Genomic DNA, 19,547 nt, shown 5'->3' with positions numbered 1-19,547 from the left:
CTAATCCTGCACCCAGCCAGTTCAGGAACTTCTTCTGGACTACAGTCCCTCAGAGTACAGCATTACTGCACAATAGTTTCCAATAGAAAGCTAAAGCCTAAAAGCACAGCAGGAATTTTAGGAGTGTAACACTGTGGTCTGGTGCTTGGTCAGCCTTCTGGATTAAACACAAACTGTCATTCACAGACATGCCAATGCACACCAAATGATTACCCTCGTATAAGGAAATCTCAGCTGGTGGCAGGGGAGGTTACTCAATCTCATCATCCTATTCCCTATCAAATCACATTTTTGACTGCAGTTTTACATGTTGTGATGACACAGTCCTACGTCCTAAACCTGTCACTCCTGGGCGTGTGGAACTTTACATGTGGTCTGTCCATACTTTTTCTCAAGGGGGTGATTTTAATCCCTTGCCTACCTGGTTGCAGGGCTGGAGCCCAAGTCCTGTTTCCACTAAGCTCGTGGGAAAGATTTGTTTTCACTTCCAGCCCCTTAGAAATCCTTGATCCACTTCTCATTCTGCTTGGGGCACAATAGGAGATTTAGTTTGTCTGTTGGCTTTTGCCATTCCCCATTTGCCATATCACCACCTCAGTTCAGAACAAACTTCTCAGTTATCTCTCTCAGTGCCTTCCCACTTTGGGCCACTAAAGCCTGTGGAATATTCCCAGTTGTAGGAGCTCTGAAGTAATGCAGATCCTTATATCTCTTGCTATTGAGTTATATTAACCCCGAGAACAATGCTGGATATTTTATGCTGATTTTTTTTCCATTTCAGTCCATGCTGTTTTGGAATATGGAAAATCGGAATATGGAAAATTCGGAAAAATGTAGTTTGCTAAAAATTTAACCAAGAAATTACTAATGAAATCAGGTCTAAGCTTACAGGGAAGGTCAAGATTATGAGCTATCAAACAAATCTAAATAACAAGGTGCGAGAGATGGCATTTCTTTATATTCTGAACTCTTCAATAACAATTCTGACAGAGTTAACTCACGGGTTTCCGTTTTGTGTCATAATGGCATATTGCATTTGGTTGACTCATTGATTTCCTGGCCCAGAAGTTTGCCTTGTGACTCACAAGTCCAGTTGCCCTAACAAGAATTTACCATGTTAATGTACTTTGTTATTTACAAATAATTCCAAAGAATTGTTGATCTTTTATTGAAAAATATGCATTTATTTGGATTTGTGCACTAGACTGTGTGGAAAGAGTTTTCCCCAGCGCCCACTTGAAAATGAAACACTTTTCCAGTCACAACAGTAAAAAAGACACTTTTGATAACTTTGAGCAAAACTTCCCCTTTTTTTAGGGAGAAGAGCTTTTAGTTACAATTGCATTGAAGCTTTCCTTCATTTGTTTTCTTTGATTTATAAAGTAAAACTGTGAAGTTCATCCTATTTTATTATGTCCCACTGATGATACTGTTACCAATTAGTCCCAGCTTTTGATTTACCACAAAGACTATGCCCCAGAGGTCTCACAGGATGTATAAAGGTGTGACTTCTTTGAATTGCAGGTATTCAGAAGACTTGTTCTATACCCTGCATTGCTAACAGCTAGTTTTTCTCCTAGTAGGACTGGAGTTACGATGTCTATCCCCTTTTTTTTCCAGTCCTTGCCAGGGTGATAAGGAAGACTGCTAGTGACATCTCAGGAAAGAAATTAATGGCAAGACTGAGCAAAGTTTGCATCAATCTGTGATTTTAGAGTTGTCAACTAAGGTATGTTTCTTTAGGTAAGAAATTCCAGCAGCTTCTGCAAATCAGCATTCGGTTTCTGATGTTAGACATGTAGGTAAGCTGAACTGTAGGGTCCTGAGAACGACAAAGTTCCCAGCGATTAGGAGAGCGGTGCGACTAGTGTCAGTGATGAAGGATTTAGCCCGGTTTCTCTCCCTTACAGCACTATTGGTGTGAAAAAAACAGTTCCCTGGTTTTGTCTTTCCTCATATGTCACTCTGCATTGTGACGAAGCTGTTAATTATAGCTAGGTTTTACTTAAAACGTTAAAATGTGTTTAAATGGGTTAATATACGGCACTAATTGGCACTAATACTGAACCTGAATGAGTCAGCAGTTTGTTTCATCTGACATTACTGGCTTCTGAATATTGAACCACAGAAAGAAATGGCTTGCGGGATTTTATTTTGCAATGCTAGATGAACAGGGAAGATTTTGTCCAAGCATAAAACCATCTTTTCCTTCCCCTGTATTTAAACTGTCTGCTTTTGAATACTGGTGCACTTCTAGACCCTCTAATCCCAGAATACCAAATTTTATTCTGTAGTGAGATAAAAACCACTGGGATTTCAGCTTCAAATAAGCCTCAAGGAATTTTTACCCTATACATTCAGTGCCGTTAGGCTGAGCTGCTACTCTGACTTTGGAGTAAGATCCCAAACTTGGTTCTCTTACCATTTTACTTCATACTGAAGGAACAGCAAAGAAATGTTTTATAATACTACATTTAATAATATTCCTAAACTGAAAGGAGAGTTTGCAAAGAAGCAGGGAACTTAAAAGGAAACAAAGTTCTCTTGCTTACTGTTATGATTGCTTCACTGTAGAACTACTGCCCATTTGTGTCGGAGGACTACACCCTGCTGTTATACTGTGCTTTGGGGATTATGAAGGGGAAATGGTTTTGTTACTTGTCTCACCATTCATGTCAGATTTCTTTTTGACAGTGACCTCTTTTTAGGTCAGAAACTTTATGATGAATGAAACCAAAGTGATGGAGTTCGTCTTGATTGGATTTTCAGATTTTCCAGATCTTCAGATTCCATTATTTATCTTTTTTTTCCTGACTTACCTGGTCATCCTCACTGGAAATGTCCTGCTAATGACAATTATCAGGCTTCACCGTCACCTTCACATCCCCATGTATTTCTTCCTTTCCATTCTCTCTTTTTCAGAAACTTGCTATACATTTACTGTCATTCCCAAGATGCTGGTAAATCTAATAACAGAAAAAAAGTCCATTTCTTTCACTGGATGTGCTGCTCAGATGTTTTTCTTCCTTGGCTTTGGAGGCACTAACTGTATGCTTCTAACAGCAATGGGGTATGACCGATGTGTGGCTATATGTAAACCTTTACATTACAGACTCCTCATGAACGACACAGTCTGTAGTCAGCTAGTGGCCTTTGCAGTGGTGACTGGCTTTACCTTGTCCCTGATAGTTACCTACTTTATATTCACATTGCCTTTCTGTGGAGAGAAGGAAATTAATCACTACTTCTGTGACATGCGTCCTGTCATTCAGGCAGCTTGCACAGAGAATAATGGAATTGAGATAGTAATTTTTATTTTTTGTATTGTGGTTGTGTTTGGCTCATTCTTATTGATTATTCTCTCGTACATTTTGATCTTCAACACCATCCTCAAGATCCCCTCTACTGAGGGGAAACGTAAAGCCTTTTCCACTTGTGCCTCCCATCTCATTGTGGTTGTGGTGCACTTTGGGTGTGCCTCCATCATCTATTTAAGGCCCAAATCCACCTATTCCCTAGAGGAGGACACTCTGATTTCTGTCACTTACACTGTGGTTACTCCCTTGCTGAACCCTGTAGTTTATAGTCTGAGGAACAAGGATGTGCAGTTGGCCCTTCGGAAAGGCCTGGGACGAAAAACGTGCACAGGGATGAGGTAAAGGAAGCTCCTTGAAGTTCTGGTGTGAATGGGCTCTCCCCTTAGGTAGATGGTATTTTTTGTACTTTGGCACTGAAAAAACAAGGTACAATTCTATTTGGAATAATGCTGGATGTCAACCTGGATAATCCTATAATAATCGGTAATAGGAGAAATTGCATTGCTAAAAGCTGACCTGCTACATTACTTACTGTTTTGGGCTGGTAAGGGAGATGAAAAGACCATTGTGATGTACTGAAGAGTAAAGGATTAGCATGGTACCTACACTATTTGGATAATTGGGGCTGTAAGAGAGCTTCACTGCCTTTGTTATCCTTTCTTATCCCCATGCTGGCTTTCACTTCAGAGCCAGACATAATTCCTGCACACACAGACTCATAGAAGAAGTTAGACTGGAAGGGACGTCTGGGGGTCACCTGGCCCAGCATCCCATTTCTGAAGCAGGGTACATCCTGACGCACGCTCCTTCGCACGACTGCATCGTTCTTGCCCGGCCCTGAGACCACCAGTGTGGTCCTAGAGAACTTTACTCAGTTCCTCATTTCATACCACCCTGTGGAGGGAAGAAGAATGGTCTTGTCCTTACGACCCAGGTGGGTGTAGAGCCTTCAATGAAGTATAAGTCTCCTGCAGCCCAGCTGATGATGGCCTCTCCTCAGGGAACAAAGCTCCTGGAGTTCCGTCAGACATATGGCACAGCGTGCCCCCGGACCCTGTGGCCGTTAGCTCCGTGTCCATTTATGCTCCATTCAAACTGAGGCTCTCGGAGAGCACAGGTCGGCTTGTGACTCCTCTCCTCTTGGTCGCTTGGTGGGAGATTGAGGAACGCACCGGTTCTCTGAACACAGGGAAACAGACTGGCTGTCTTACACCTTTCCACGCTATGTCAGTAGGTCACAGTCAATAAACCTGAAGCACGGCCAGAGAAAAGGACAACAGTGACTTGGTCTTGCTATTGTGACTTGCGCCCGTTGTCTTGGTGGGAGAGAGACAAAACTGTTGTTAAGTCCAGCCAGGGAGTTGATCGGTCTCTGATTCTGCTCTATCAGAAACCATCTGCCCTAGTTACGCCACCCAGCAAAACACCGTCCTACCTCATGGCTGGGCTGGCTGCGCACACCCGTATTAGAGTTTGAGGGAGCAGTAGTGTATATCTCAATGATGGGGATCCAACATCTTGCTCAGGGGCTGAGTCGTCTTCTGCTCATGCCCGAGGCTTATTTCCACTTCCCTCCCTCAAGCCCCTCCTCCCCGGTCACATTCAGCAAGATTAGAAGCAAACACCGAGTCACTCGGCGCCCGTGTGAGTACCTCTTTCCCACCTGAGAATGGTGCTGTTTGAACCTCATGTTCTCCCGATTCCGCCACACACACAATCTAAGCCCTGCTAAAATCACCTTCTTTCTAAGCACATCGCAAACCACGTTAGAATAACTCGCTCAGAGCACACACTTTTGCTAACTGCTCCAAGCATGCCTCAAGATTTTCCCTGTTCCTTTCCAAAGACTGCTGCACAATCCAGCCCTGACTCATTAGGACAGGGACAGGGATCACTACGAGGAAGTTTATCTTTAACCACATTTTGCTTTTGAAACTACCTGTGAGCTTAAGCCCTCCTGAGCTTAGGTCCTTGACAATATGTCTCCCTTTGGCCAGAAAATGTGAGCCTGTGCTCCACCTCACTGTTATGATGCCCTGGACTCCCTATGGCTGCCCCAGGCCAAGCCACGAGATGTGGGTGCCTTTCTTTCCAGACCTTCCTTCAAACCACAGGGCATGATTGCCATCCCAGGCCAGGACTGCAGGAGCTTCACCTTTCACAGTTCAACAAAGGCCGGGTCCAAAGGGCATCTAAGCATCTAAATTGCAGCTCATTTTTGGCATGCTGCGCAATCAGGGGCTTTTTCCCCATCTCCACCTCCCCACAGGAGACGGCTGAACCTGAGCTAAGTAAAGGGTGAAATCCCAACTTTTATTGACAGCGATCGGGCGACAAATGCTACAGCAGCAGCAGCGGCTGTGCCTGACCTGCCATGCAGGCAATACGCTGCCAGAGCCTGAACTGAGCACGGTTCAGGTTCACAGAGCCCTGCTCAGTACTTTGGGTAACGGAGCCAGCGGGCCGAGGCTCTGCCTGCCCGGGCGGCACAGGGGAGGGTCCCGTGGTGCCGCGAGAGGAGCCGCACGAGGCGTCATTAAGGTGTCAGCGTTTCAATGATAACAAGTCTGGTGGGGCTCCTGCACGTGGCACGGGTGATTCCCAGTGCCGCTGTTGTGCTGCAACACAGGCCACAGTGGGGGTTGTTAAAAGTTAAGACTTCGTGTTTTGCAAAGCATTTCATGTCTGCTGGCGATGATGTTAGGGGCTGGCCGCACAGGGCCGCCAGACAGTGCTTGGTGAAGCCCCCGGGGCTGTGAGCAAAGCCAACGCAACAACAGACAGTTCCTCCCCCAAGACAAGGACAGATGATGACCTCTGCTCCTCTGCCTTCATTGCCACGCGCGGCCAACACCACCCGGTCTGCAGCTCCCCCTTTCTGCCACAGCCCGAGGGTCTCTCGGCACGGCCGCTGCAAGCATGGCAACGCAGGCATGGCAGACGTGGTGGGGGAAGAAGGCTCCGGGCTGCAGCTGTGTCTCCCACGTGCCTACCGACCCTGTCCACTCTCATGTCCGTAATACATATAACCCTTCTGCTGTTTGCCGGCACGCGCACCAATGCACCTACACGTTGATTTTAATGGCAGCTTGCCAGGAATAAAAGCTCAGCTTGTGCTGGTGTTGTGCTGAATCTGAACATTTGTTACTGTGGTTGGGATTGCTAAACTGTGATCAGACTCCAGACACAAGGGTCCCCCTTTCGGAAAGACTGCCCCGTTTCATTTCTTTATGAATGAAAGGTGTAACACAGAGGGCTCTTCCCGGTCACTACCTCGAGCTCTCCCTCTGTCTTGCCCCAGCAAATACAGGACTTGGTGCTCTCCCACTTTCCCCTGTTGGCCGTGATAATTCTCTCTATAGCTCCGGCATCCCCTTTCATCCAAAACATGGCATCTGCAGCCGTGTGCTGACCCCCTTCCCTCTCTGCGCTCGTTTCCTTTCTTCCTTTGCATCCGTTTTCTCTCCCTGCACGTGCCTTGAAGGCTCTGAAAATGCCTGATGCCATTTACAGCAGGTCTGAACGTGCCCCCTCTGAGCCCCTCTGCTCTGCCAAAGCTTGACTGTGCCCACATCCCCCGTTCACGGGCCAGTCCCGCTGTTAAGGTTTCTCCGGCTGTGTCCCACGCAGTGGAAACAGCCCCTCTCGTTTGGAGTCACCTGCTTCCTCCCGTCATGCCCCGGATTGAGAACGAGTGCTGTTCTTCTCAGGTCACGTAGGACGGGGACAAACTTGCGGAGAGGACTGGAAGCCTCTGAGCCAACAGGGCCACCAGCAGAGAGGTTGTAAGCAGCGACAAGGCCCGGACTTTGCAAGTCTCAGAGTCAGCATCTGTTCTCCCCTCCTCCAGTCTGGCCCCATAGCTAGAAAAAATACCTTGCCATTAAACGAATGTGGAATATGGTTCCTTTTATAGGCAGAAATTCTAGGGCAGGTATTTAACATGCCTCAGCATGGGTCAAACTTAAGGATATGCTCTCCCGTATGTCTTTCTCATAGCAGGTTATCTTGCGCCACACACCTCAACCCCAGGAAAGGGGACAACCAAAACACTGGTTATCCTTGGCTTATTTTCAGATTTCCCGGTGGGGGGTGCCTTTTTTAACCTTTGATTGCTCCTATACGCTGAAAAAAATTTCAATCTCCTGGTATTACGGCAGGTGACTTTGTTGCATTTGGAGCACTGATTATTAGTCGGGAATACCTGTTTATTTTATAAATTCCCCATAGTATCCGTATTTATATCAGTATCATTTACATCAGCAACAAGAAGTTTGTGGTGCCACTGAGAGACTTTCCCAGGAGTGTTAGAGATGTGTTTATGTGCTACCTATTGTCTCTGACAAGACAATGGGAGATGGACGTGACTTACCCCTGCTCTCCCCTGGAAACCACTTCTGGAACGTGTTAGTAGAACAAGATTGAAAGAAGAGTGTGTTTCAACCGTTCCCTGAGCCAAAGCGCTTCATGCCCTGCGTTTCTATGAAATCCTGCACCGAGCTGGGTCACCTGTTTGTGGCAGTTTTGAGCGGACTGCATTTGCCTATGGAAACCAGACAACACGCTTGCCTATGTCACGTGCACCCTTCCTTTCTCTTCCCTCTCCTCCCATGGAGCTCCAGGGAAAACTAACTTCAGCCTAGATGTATGGGATACATACTTAACATCCTGAAGACCTTGCAGTGTGGAAATATCTAGGAAAAGTGGGGGGAAATGAGTAACAGTCTCTGTCAGAAAGTGGCTTTTCCTGCCTTCCCAGGGTCCCGAGTGGGGACACGTGCGATGGGAAGACGCCGCAGGAGGGCCTGTCCTTGCGTGCTTCACCTGGAAGAAAGGCGGGCAGTGTGCTCAGGCTGGATCTGGAACCTGAGGGTTCTCCGAGAGCCATGGAAAGAAAGGTGTGGAAGACACCAGCTGTCGGGCTCTGCGTGGGCAGGCAGCGGTGGGGATTGGGGTGCTGGCTGTCACGAGCCAAGTGCTTTCCTGCCCTCCCCACCCAGGAAGGGCAAACGCGGCACTTGCTGTCTCCCCCCTATTCTCCCTTGGGACGCCGCAAGAAGAACCTCCAGGGCCCTTTGCTCTTCTAGAAACATTCACCCGCACCATCCCTCACAGCCTGTGCCACCCTTTGGGGGGCAGATCCCTTCTTCCCCCCTCAGCTGCTTTCAGACCAAGTGCAAAACTGAGCCGGAGGCAGGTGCTGCCTGTCAGGGCCAGTTGCCCTCCAGGCAGGTTCCTGCCCTCCTTCTCAGCAAGGGCTGCTCTACAGCCTCCCTCTGCAGAGCCTTCTGTCTGCATCCAGCTGCACGCCTTTGGCCAGCCAGGAGACGCCAGTCCGACACACAGCACAAAAGGCCCATGGCCCGTACGGCATTGCAAAAGCTTTTATTGTGCCCTTAGACCATAGTTCCTGGCACACGTGGTAGTCCTTGCCTTGCCTTGCTGGTGTGGGGCAGGCGCTGCTACCTTCTTCTCACTCGACAGCGGCAGTGGCACGGGCAGGTGCAGCCCTTTGCGTGGGTTGTCTCTTCTTGCTCTTGGTCGTCTTCTTTTTGGAGGATGAGGCCACGCGCCGGTTTTGAGGGGCAGCCCTGCCGCGGCACCTGGGCACGCCGCCTCGCAGGAGCTGCTTGAGCACAGAGCTCCCTTGCACCGCCGCCTGCATGTGCGATGGAGAAATGCGCTGCTGCTTGCTCTTCTTGGAAATCTTGCCAGCCGCGTCCATGGTCTTGTGCGTCACCCACTGCAGCACCGCAGCCAGATAGACGGGGGCCCTGGCTCCAACGCGCTCAGCAAAGCGGCCTCTGCGCAGCTGCCTGTCTACGCGGCTCACAGGGAAGAGCAGCCCGGCCCGGGAGGACCGGGAGGAGCGGCTCTTTTTGGCCTTTGCTTCTGCGCCTTCGGAGGGGCCCCCAGAACATGCCGCTTCGGGCTCCCTCTCCCGCTCAGGCATCGTGCAGACCTCCTCTTCTCCGGACATGCTGCTGGCAGCTTGCTCCCGCAGGGATCTCCCCGCCGCGCCTTCCCGTGCCCTGCCTGCCTTGCCCGCCTGCCCTTGCTTCCCTTGCTGGCCCTCGCTGCTGGTTCCTGTCTCCGGGCTCGGGTTGCCTGCGCTTGTCCTTGCCGGCCTGGCCAAGCCTTCTCTGTGGCCGAGACACTTTGGCTGAGCCCCTCCGAAGAAGGGCTCGGGCTCAGGCCCTCTCCTGCGCAGGCTCGGGCTTTTGCTCACCCGGGCAGCGGGAGCAAGGGCTCTCCTGGTGGCGGGGACCAATAGGAAAGGACTTCCTCTGTGACCTCACCTCCCCGCTTGTGACATCATCCCCCCTGGCTCCGCCCTTTGCGGGTGAGCTCAGGGAGCAGCTCTGCTCCCCAGCTCTGCTCCTCTTTTCCATGGTGCTTGGAACTTTCCCAGCGCTTGGCACGGGGGGAGCTGCCACGAGGCCGAGCGCTCTCCTCTCCTCCGCGTTCTCCTCCCTGGCCCTGCCCTGCGACAGCTCTCCCTTCAGCCCTTGCCTCTCCCCTCCAACCCAAACCCGTGTTGCCACTCTTGGGGAGAGGACTTTCTTCCCTCTGTCACGGCATCCCAGAGCCACAGGCTGCCCAGACATGGGTCCCGTTGGGTCTTGCCCATCAAGGCCTATCACCTCAGAAGGGTCATTAGTAGAGACATATTAGGCAGTGGCAAAGCCTGGACTTTGAATGTTCCAATGCCAGCATCCATTCTCCCCTCCTCCATTTCAGTCTTGCCCCTTAGCTGGAAAGAATACCCTGTATTTGTGTCCGGTGTGTGAGAGAGAAATGCAGGGACTCCCCATGCGAGTTAAGTTTCATCAAGTCATTGACATTGTGTCTGAGAAGTTGCACTTATGTGATCAAAATTTTCAAAGGTCTGTGATGAAGGATGTTTAAAAACAAACCTTTGGGTAAAGGGAACAATACCTTCTCTTCCCAGAAGATACCAGCCTTGGTTTTGATCTTATTTCCTTCGATTTTCATGTAAGCTTCCTCATTTTTATCTTTCTGTGTAGACCCTCATGGCACAAGGTTATTAGGTACATGGCTTAAACTCCTCTGGAGTCTTAGTTGGGCAGCAAGTAAGTAAGAAGCTACAGTAATTTATTATTACTCTTATTAGTGTTAGAGTTAGTCCCATGTGAAAGACTGTTTGAAAGTGTGAAATATTTTCGGTCCTTGTAGCATTTCAAGGTATAATGTTGTATTTGGGAAAAGATCGGCTTTTCTAATGGATTAAGCTGTGATATGATAATTTCATTCCTTTGTCTTCCGATCATTCTTTCTAGCAGAACTTTTTTGCATAAATGAGAAAAGGAGATCAAATCCTCACAACAGAACTAATCCTGCTCAAATTTTCCAGTTTTCTGGATGCCTAGCTTGTGGTCTTCCTTGTGTGTTCCTTCATATACCTGCTTATGCTTGTCAGAAATGTCAACATTATGGTAATAATAAGGATTGACTGTATTCTCCCATTTATTTCTTTCCCTCTGTTCCTTCATTTTCATAGATCTGTTATTAACTAGTCATTGTCCCTAGTGTGTTGGCAAATTTCTTAAAAGAAATCAAGACCATTTCATTTATTTCCTGCCTTATGCAGATGTTTTTCTTCACTGGTTCTTCATGCTCAGTTTGTTTCCTTCTAGTAGCAATGGGTTATGATTGGTGCTTTGCAATATAGAAGCCTTCAAACCCATTCTCCTGAACCCCAAAGCCTGTACTCATCTGGTGGCCTTTCCAGCACTAATTGGGTTTGGGCTGTCTCTAAGAGAGACATCTTCCATATTTAACTTAAGTTTCTATGCAACTTGTGATTATATGGCTTGCATGGACAGCAATGGAACCGAACTTTTCATGTTCAGTCTTAGCATGTTGGTTATATTTGGCTCATTCCTATTGATGCTGCTTTCTTAAGACTTCATCGTAAAGCAAATTCCCTCTACTGAAGAGAAGCAAAAAGCTTTTCCTAAGTGCTTTTCTCATCTTGTTGCGGTGCTGTGCACTTTGAATGTGTCTCCATGATAGGTTTGATGCCCAAATCCTTGGATCTACCTTGGTTGAAGACACTTTTCTTTGTTACTTATACTGTAATGACTCCCTTTTTAAACTCTGTACATTATAACCTGAACAAACGAGAACACGCAGCTGGCCCTTCGGAAGACCCTTGGCACATTCAGGGCTCAGTTAGAAAGCTAATTTAACCCCTTGAGAAGTCCTCACCCAATCCAGCAGCTGACAGCTTCATGGAAAGAAAAGGCTATGATATCAACTGCATCATGGGAGAATCTTGCCTATTCAGTGTCTTCTGCGAATTAAGTGCTCCTCAGAAATCATTCTCATGCAAGAAAACCTTCAGTGAACAGAGTCTGGTAGAAACATGACTTCAGAAATCCATACAGGACATTTGCAACTGTCCTTCCTAGGCCTCTGCTTGAACACACTCTTAGCTTTCTTCCCACCGGACCGTTTTTATCCCACCTAGAATGCAGTCTTTCTAGGATGTCCACGTCCTTATGGTTGTTTTTAGGAAGTGATTAGGAGAATGCCAATACCATCAGGCCTGCAACGGGCATCAGTATGGTGATACCAGTATGTCTTACCCATCTGTCTCAGATGTTCCCCTGCTGACCACTGAAAGCATCCTGCTCTCTCCAAATCTTCCTGACTGAAGAAGTTGTTTTGACATGTGTTCTATGGTCAGAACAACGTTTGCTTTATGGTCCTGATTAGGTTGTGGTAATCAGGGGCAGGGATGCCCAGCAGGTAATCTTGGATGGTCCAGATCGTGATTTGCATACTTTATTATCACATTCCTCATCCCTCCCATTCTGCACCACAAGCTCCTCCCATATAAAGAACCTGCCCCCTTTTTCTCACTACTCCCGGTTTTACTACATCTGTTACCTAATTTGAGATTTATGATACTGTTATCTAGGCAATTTTGGCTCTATATGGTGTTACTCATATAACCAAACTATGGTTGGCCTTGCAAAATTCTTGCCACCAATACCTCCCTCCAATTATCCGTGAAGTGCAATGATTTCTCACATGAACTGCCCCTTAACAACCCGAGAAATCCAGCCATTCTTCATGGTGTTGTCTGTAACTTTTGTCAGCCTTTCACACTGTTACTTGCCATGTTGGGCAATTTCTCATGCCATGGCCAGTAGTTTCCTATGCCTTGGCTGGTGAGTGTAACCTCAGGGCAGGGCATAGTCAGGAGCCTACATGTGCCTGCAGCCCTAGCACTTGCCGTGGGAGTATTTCAAACACAAATGCAGCCCCAAAGAACCACTCTCAGAAGAGGCAGCACAGCTCCTGGGCTGAGAGTTCACCATGTCTGCAACCTGAGGAGGCAGCAGAGGGAAGGGTTTTTTAGCCTCCTCCCAAACCAACGTCACAGAATTCTTCCCGATTCTTCCTGAAAACTGGATTTCCCCCTTTCTCCCTTGCACAAATTCTGCTGGTTCGGGTGTTCTCCTTCACGTACTTGTCTGCTCTCACCGGCCATATCCATATAGTGGTGATAATAAGGGTTGATTGTTCTCTCCATTTCTCCATGTACTTCCCCTCTACTCTCTGCTTCTCAGAGACATCGTATACCTTTGTCATTGTCCCCAGCATGCTAGTAAATTTGGTAAGAAAGCAAAAGGTCCTTTTCTTCACTGGACATGCTATCCAGATGTGGTTTTTTCCTTGGCTTTTGATACATCAATTGCATGATCCTAGCATCAGCGATAGATGATCGTTATCCCTCAGTCTGTAGGCCCTTGCATGTCATCATAAGCCACAGGTTCTGCATTCTGCTGGCAACTTTTTCAGCGTGGACTGGGTTTCTGTTCTCAGTAACAGAGACATGCATTATTTATCTTTCTGCAAGTAGAATAAAACCAACTACTTCCTCTATGATTTGGCACCACTTCTTGAGCTTGTGTGTGCCAGGAGCTGTCTAGATGAAATCGTCATTGTTATAATTTGTGTTTTGGCTGCATTCTGCTCTTTCACTTGATTCTGCTCTTTTCGTTCTAATTCTCAACACCATCCTGAAGATCCCTTCCACTGCGAGAAGGTGGAAAGCCTTCTCCATTTGTGCATCCCACTTTACTGTGGTTATTATGCACTTTGGGTGTGCCTCCATCATCTACTTGAAACTCAAATCCAGGGTACACCCTGAATAAGGATGTTCTGATTTCTGTCACCTACACAGTAGTAACTCCCCTGCTGAAATCATTGTTGTACAGTCTGTGGAACAAAAATGTGGAAGATGAGCAGCACAGACCCACGGTGGTCTTCACAGTGTGGGTCCGAAGTAGCAGTGGGCAGCTTTCCATCTGTGGAGTATCTGGGGAGGGAAAGCATCAGCTCCTGCATCCACACGGCCTGAGACGCAGCAAACGGGTAAAGCAGAGCTGTTCAGGCAGGTTTAGAGGCTAATTCATGTCTCACAGATAGGCATCCTGCATGACTGCTGCAGAGTGCTGCCAGGTAGGTGTTGTACTACTGCTGTGTCCCCTAGGTTGAAATATAAGGCATAGCCTCCTAGAAATGGTTGATTTGTGTGATTAAAGGCTCATCCCCACAAACACAAAGGAACAGAATTCAGCAAAAGGAACACGGCAGGTGGGGAAACCCCCGGTAACCTGAGCAAAGCCACCGGAGCACCCTGACCCGGCTCCTCCCAGGGCTGCCACAGGGCAGTGACCAGCCCCGTTGTGGGGGAGTGAGACCCCCCAGGTGAGTCAAAGGGAGGGACTCCCTTACAGACTGCCTAGGGGTATGGGACTCATTACGGGATCATGAGAAAAGCATTCTGAGATTGTGCGAGACTTTTTATGGGCTGTTTAGGGGAAGAGCCAAAGGTGGAAAGGGAGGGATCAAGGTGCTCTAGAAGGAACAACGGTGGGAAAAGAGAGGGAAAATGGGACAAAAGGGGCTGGTCACTTCTAGACAGGTTGCTGGTCAGTACACTTGTCTGGCCATGCCCTGCACCTGATCACCGCAGTCTCTCCGGTCTTCTTCTTAAACTCTTGTTCCTGACAGTTTTCCTGGGTGAAGGGCTCTCTATTCTGTGTGCACCTGTGTGTATGGAGGTCTAAGTGCCAGCCACTGGCGAGGGGCCCCTGGGTCAAAAGGGGCCGTGAGTCTGAGGTGCTGGTAACTGGGGAGACTGGAGAGTGTGCCTATTGTGTGGGTGTGTGCATGTCAGTGTGTAGTCATTAGCAAATATTGAGCTGGACTAGCCATCAAGTAGGATAAGATGTTTGACAGCCAGGTATGATAAGGGCTTGCCAGCATCAACATAACGTTAGAAAACCTATTTTTATTTCAGACACGGTCTCATATTCCCCCTTGGGACTGTGCAAGAAGGACATGAAGATTGCTTTGCTCTTCTAGAAACATTCACCCGCACCATCCCTCACAACCTGTGCCCATCCTCTGGGGGGCAGATCCCCCTCAGCTGCTTTCAGACCAAGTGCAAAACTGAGCCAGAGGCAGGTGCTGCCCGTCAGGGCCAGTTGCCCTCCAGGCAGGTTCCTGCCCTCCTTCTCAGCAAGGGCTGTGAAGCCTCCCTTTGCAGAGCTTTGTCCCCATGTCCAGCTGTGTGCCCTTGTCCAGCCAGGAGACGCTAGTCCAACACACAGCACCAAAGGCCCCATATCCTGGCCACAGCAATAAGATGTCACTGACGCGTTATAGCACCCTCTAGCCAGGGTCCAGGGAGGGCTGGCAAGCTTGACTGCCCTGAGAGGAGGACATCCATCTTTGGTCTGGCAGGATGTTTCCTGCCCACATGTCCCATCCTGCCTTCTCTCCTCCTGCCTGTTCCCCAAGGCCCAGGGAAGCTGCTTGCTATGGGGTGCAGCTGGGCTGCAACTTGGAGGAGCCCAAAGAGAACCTCCCAGCTGGCAGAACAGGCTGCAGGAGTCCAAGAGCAAAAGAGGTTTGCTTCTGCTCTGGGGCTCAAGTGTTCAAATGCCAAAACGCAGCCGGGGACCCAGAGCAATCCCTCCACAGACTCTTCCCTGCCAGGGCAGTGCTGGGTGCTACTGTTTAAACAAAACACTCCACTGACGGGGTGCTCTCTCCCACTGGGCTGTTGCTCTTCACGCTTTGCTGCTGAAAACCTGCGAGGCATGCCCCAGGCACAGCATGGCGTTGCAAGGGCTTTTACTGTACCCTTAGACCAAGAGCCTTGCAAACAGGACAGCCCTTTCCTTGCCTTGCCAGTGTGGAGCAAGAGTTTCTGCTTTCTTCGCACGTGAAGGTGACACTCCTATGTGCAATCCTTCTTAGGGCTGATTGTTTAATATTCCTCTTCTTGAGACGTGGGGCAACTGACTTCTTTCTTTGGTGTGCCCCTGCTTTGCAGATGGTGATGCCTGCCAAGAGTTTCTTCAGTTCAGAGTATCTTTTGACAGTCTGTAGAATATGCCATGGAGAAATGTGCTGTTTTGCTTTGCTCTGAAATGTCCTTGTCCATGTCTACCGTCTCGTATGTCGAGTACTGGAGCACAGGAGCCAGACACACAGGGGCTCCAGCCCCAGTACATGCTGCCTGCTTCCCTTTGTGCAGCTGCCTGTCTTTGGGGCTCACAGAGATAGCCAGCCCAGCCCTGGAGGAGCAGCTCATTTTGGTCTTCATTTCTCTTCCAAATGGCCTGCAAAAGGCAGTTTCATGTCCTGTCTCCTTCTCAGACGTTTTGCAAGATAGTGCTCTGTAATCATACTTTCTTTAGCTTGTATTGATATTTCTTTCTGGTTTTTGTCTTTCCTGACTTTCTTTTCGGGCGTGACTGATTTGCTTAAACATTTTTCTTTTTAGAGGGTAGCTCGGTTCTCTCTACCTGGCATTCTTACCTCCCGTGAATTGCTTTCCTTGCTTACTTTCTGTCCCAGCCTTGTAAAATAAATGTAAGCAACTCTTGGGCACTGGAGACTTCTTTTGTGATTGAGTCTGTCTTTAAATAAGGGGACAAATATCCCTTTTGACTGGGTGGATAGGAACCAATGGGAAGCTGTAACCTTTGTTACTCAAGCACAGGAAGCAGCTCATCCTTTTATTGCGTCACTTGCCTTGACACACCCTCTGCTGCGTACTTCTCTGATTCACATGGTTCAGGGAAGTAAAATTCTCTTATAGCTTTACTAAGAATGTTACCTTGTCACCCACACTATTCTTGTTTAATACAATTTTTGATTTAAAGGGTGGTGAAGAATAAAGCAAGAGACACAAATTCAATGGATGGCTGTGAGTGGCCTTTTCTGGGAGTTTTTATGAATGGGTCTTATAGGCACTGATTACTGTTGATGGAGCAAAAGCTACCAGAAAACAAGACAAGGAGAAGGAGAGTATGTGCCGAGAGGTACTCTGCGAAAACCTCCTAAGGTCTGATAGACTCTGGAGCCCAGGAGTTCTGCTGGAGCTGCAAGACCTGGTCAACCCAGAATGCCAACAGCCTGCCAAACCTGTACCAGCAGCACACACCAGCACCTACAACACGCACAGTAACCCAGACTGCTGCCGGGCAGTGGCTGCTGTTTCCAGCAAAGCCTGCAGGGTTGGGCATACAGCTGATGAAACTCAGGGCCCTCTGAGGGACTTTCTGAACACCTGCCCTGAAGCCACCAGTGTGTCAATACGCCCTTTTGCTGCCGAGTGTCACGCTGCGCTGGGCCTCGCTGCTGCTGCTCCGACCGGGTAGCTATGAACGAGTGTGTGAACTGCATCAAGGGGAGCAAGAGAATGTGTTTTGTGAATAGCCATCTACTTCTGTAATAACTGCGTGGCTCTGCCAATAATGACTCTTAATTAATAAAAGGTGTTCTAAATAATGTTGGCTGTTGCAGACGCGGAAGTTTCGGACACAACACAGAGACCAATGTGATCAAGTTAATGCCACTTTATTGCCCAAATAGCTCGGTTTATATACATTCTTCTACCCAGATACACACGCATCTAGTCTCCCCTATTGGTCTACAGTCAGCAAGCACACGAATCTTAATATACACAGATTGGTCAAAAGCAGATGTCCATGTGAACGCTTCCTGCGCCTGCATTCCGTTACCTAATCTGCTGATAGTTACATTCCTCAGGCTACCTCCCTATTCTGCTATCGCTTCAGAGACTCTAAAACCATAATTGCTCTTTAGCAACCCTTTGCCTTATACTGTTGTTAACAAATCCTCAGTGCTTGGAGTGTTCATAGGATGTCTGTTATTTAATAAAAATCCTTCCACAAATCCCCCTTTTTGTTTTTGAACAATCCAAGCACTAGAAAACATTTTTTCCATAGACTTCCCTAAAGATTGTTTAATACATGATATATACATGGTACCGTTATGATGAATATAACAACTATTAACAAAATAAACAATTCTTGTTTTATTAAATCTCTTACCCATCCATTTAGACCCCACGAATCAAATATCCCTTCCATCCAAGAATGATTTTTAGTTAATTTATACATGTTTTTCTGTAACTCCTCTAACTGACGATGAATAGAATTAGAATGATCGGATAAATTCATACAACACATTCCTTCATCTGTAAGTATGTATAGCCTGTCTTATCGTCTGATATTGCTTGTGCAGACAATAATCACACCAAAGTCCTGTTAAAAGCGCCCTGCGACACCAAGTTTTTTCACAATCCGCGCACGCACTCAGTACCCAAGGTTTGCATTCCTCGCATAAGTCACAAATGATCGCCGACCGATCCAGGCTGAACCACATCTTACTCCCGAGCAGTCACAGTCTGGTTTTGCTGGTCATATTCTTTCCACGGCTTGATCCACTTGCTCGGTACCCAACGAGGACCTTGATCTGTTAACACACAAGCATATCCTCTACCAGTCATTTTCAATTCTACTCGGCCTTTCGATTCCCCCGTACGCCAGTCTTTGTACTGCACTTGTACAGGCGGGGATGGCTGGATACTTGACTGTAAGGCTGTATGATGTATTACAATCAGTGGAGATTCTCTGTCCCCGGTTAACCTTAAATAATTTAACACATATAACGCTTTTGCAAGTCGTTCCGAAGGGGCATTCTTTCCCCCTTTTTGTTTTTGCAAAAGGGATTTTAGCGTAGCATGTGCACGTTCTACGATGGCCTGGCCAGTGGGAGAGTGTGAAATACCTGTCCTTCGGCGAATTCCCCAGGTCGTACAGAACTGCTCAAATTTGTAGGACACATAAGCAGTCCATTATCCGTTTTTAATTCTTGGGGAACTCCAAGCGCAGAGATTGCTGCACACATGTGTTTTATCACATGTTTGGCCGATTCTCCTGTTTGCGCTATTGCCCATAACGCATGAGAAAAGGTGTCGATGCTAACGTGGACATATTTCAGTCGGCCAAATTCCGGTATATGAGTAACGTCCATTTGCCATATTTGTAAGGCATGAAGGCCACGGGGATTGACCCCTAAGCCTAAGCCAAAGCCCTCCTTCCGGCAATCCGGACAAGACTGAACTATGCCTCGAGCATCGGTGACAGAAAGATTAAATTGCTTAGCCAATACTTTTGCCGATTGATGTAAAAACTCATGTGAAATTCTTGCTTGTTTGAATAAGTTAACACGGGGGTTTTCCCAGGTTGCAGCAACTAATTTATCCGCTCTATTAATTCCTCTGGCCAGGCCAAAATCAAGCTGATGACTACAAATATGGGTAACAAAATAAGGCACTAATCACTGGTTTAATAAATGCAACAATTGCAACAATAACGTATATAACAGAGTTATTTAAGGACTTTAGCATTGCCCGCTCTAAACGTATTACTGTACCTACAACATATAATGAATCTGAAACGACATTAATAGGATCATTCTGCCAATTTTGAAAAACCCATATCACTGCTCTCAACTCCAAAGTCTGTAGTGAATCTCCCAGATGTCCCTGCAACACTTTATGGTTCCATTGTGCATTTTCATACCACGTGGTTGCAGCTCGCTTTGATTTTTTACCAGCATCAGTAAATAATGTAAGACCCTCTACTGGGACTTCAGAACGTTTTGGGCTTTCTTCAAATTTTTGACCTTGTAATAATGGCAGGAGTTTAGTAGAGGGATAAGTGTTAGTTACTTGGCCAGAAAATTCTGCTAAAGCAAATTGCAGGTCATTTGAGGTGGCCAACAGCCACTCAAGGTATCCTTGAGTGATGGGTATGTATATACATGATGGCTCTTCTCCTGTTAGGTCTAAACTTCGACGTCGTC

The 19,547-nt window shown here is 47.5% G+C and overlaps 2 protein-coding genes across 2 annotated transcripts; one reads left to right on the top strand and one right to left on the bottom strand.

The window, feature by feature from the left end:
- The first annotated feature begins 2,516 nt into the window (after positions 1-2,516).
- Positions 2,517-3,659, top strand: LOC142078057 (olfactory receptor 10R2-like). The gene has a single exon (XM_075140593.1). The coding sequence runs from the start codon at positions 2,721-2,723 to the stop codon at positions 3,657-3,659; it is 939 nt and encodes a 312-aa protein (XP_074996694.1). The 5' UTR covers positions 2,517-2,720.
- A 4,737-nt stretch (positions 3,660-8,396) lies between these two features.
- Positions 8,397-9,612, bottom strand: LOC142090079 (uncharacterized; the record flags this gene model as incomplete). Its single annotated transcript, XM_075167423.1, has 1 exon — positions 8,397-9,612. A coding segment is annotated over one exon (822 nt), but the record flags the coding sequence as incomplete, so codon positions are not given.
- Between the last annotated feature and the right edge of the window lie 9,935 nt (positions 9,613-19,547).

This window comes from Calonectris borealis, chromosome 1 (assembly GCF_964195595.1).
Source record: "Calonectris borealis chromosome 1, bCalBor7.hap1.2, whole genome shotgun sequence".
Taxonomy (NCBI): Eukaryota; Metazoa; Chordata; class Aves; order Procellariiformes; family Procellariidae; genus Calonectris; species Calonectris borealis.
Note: the sequence above shows the minus strand (reverse complement) of the source record. Positions and strands in the feature narration are given on the sequence as shown.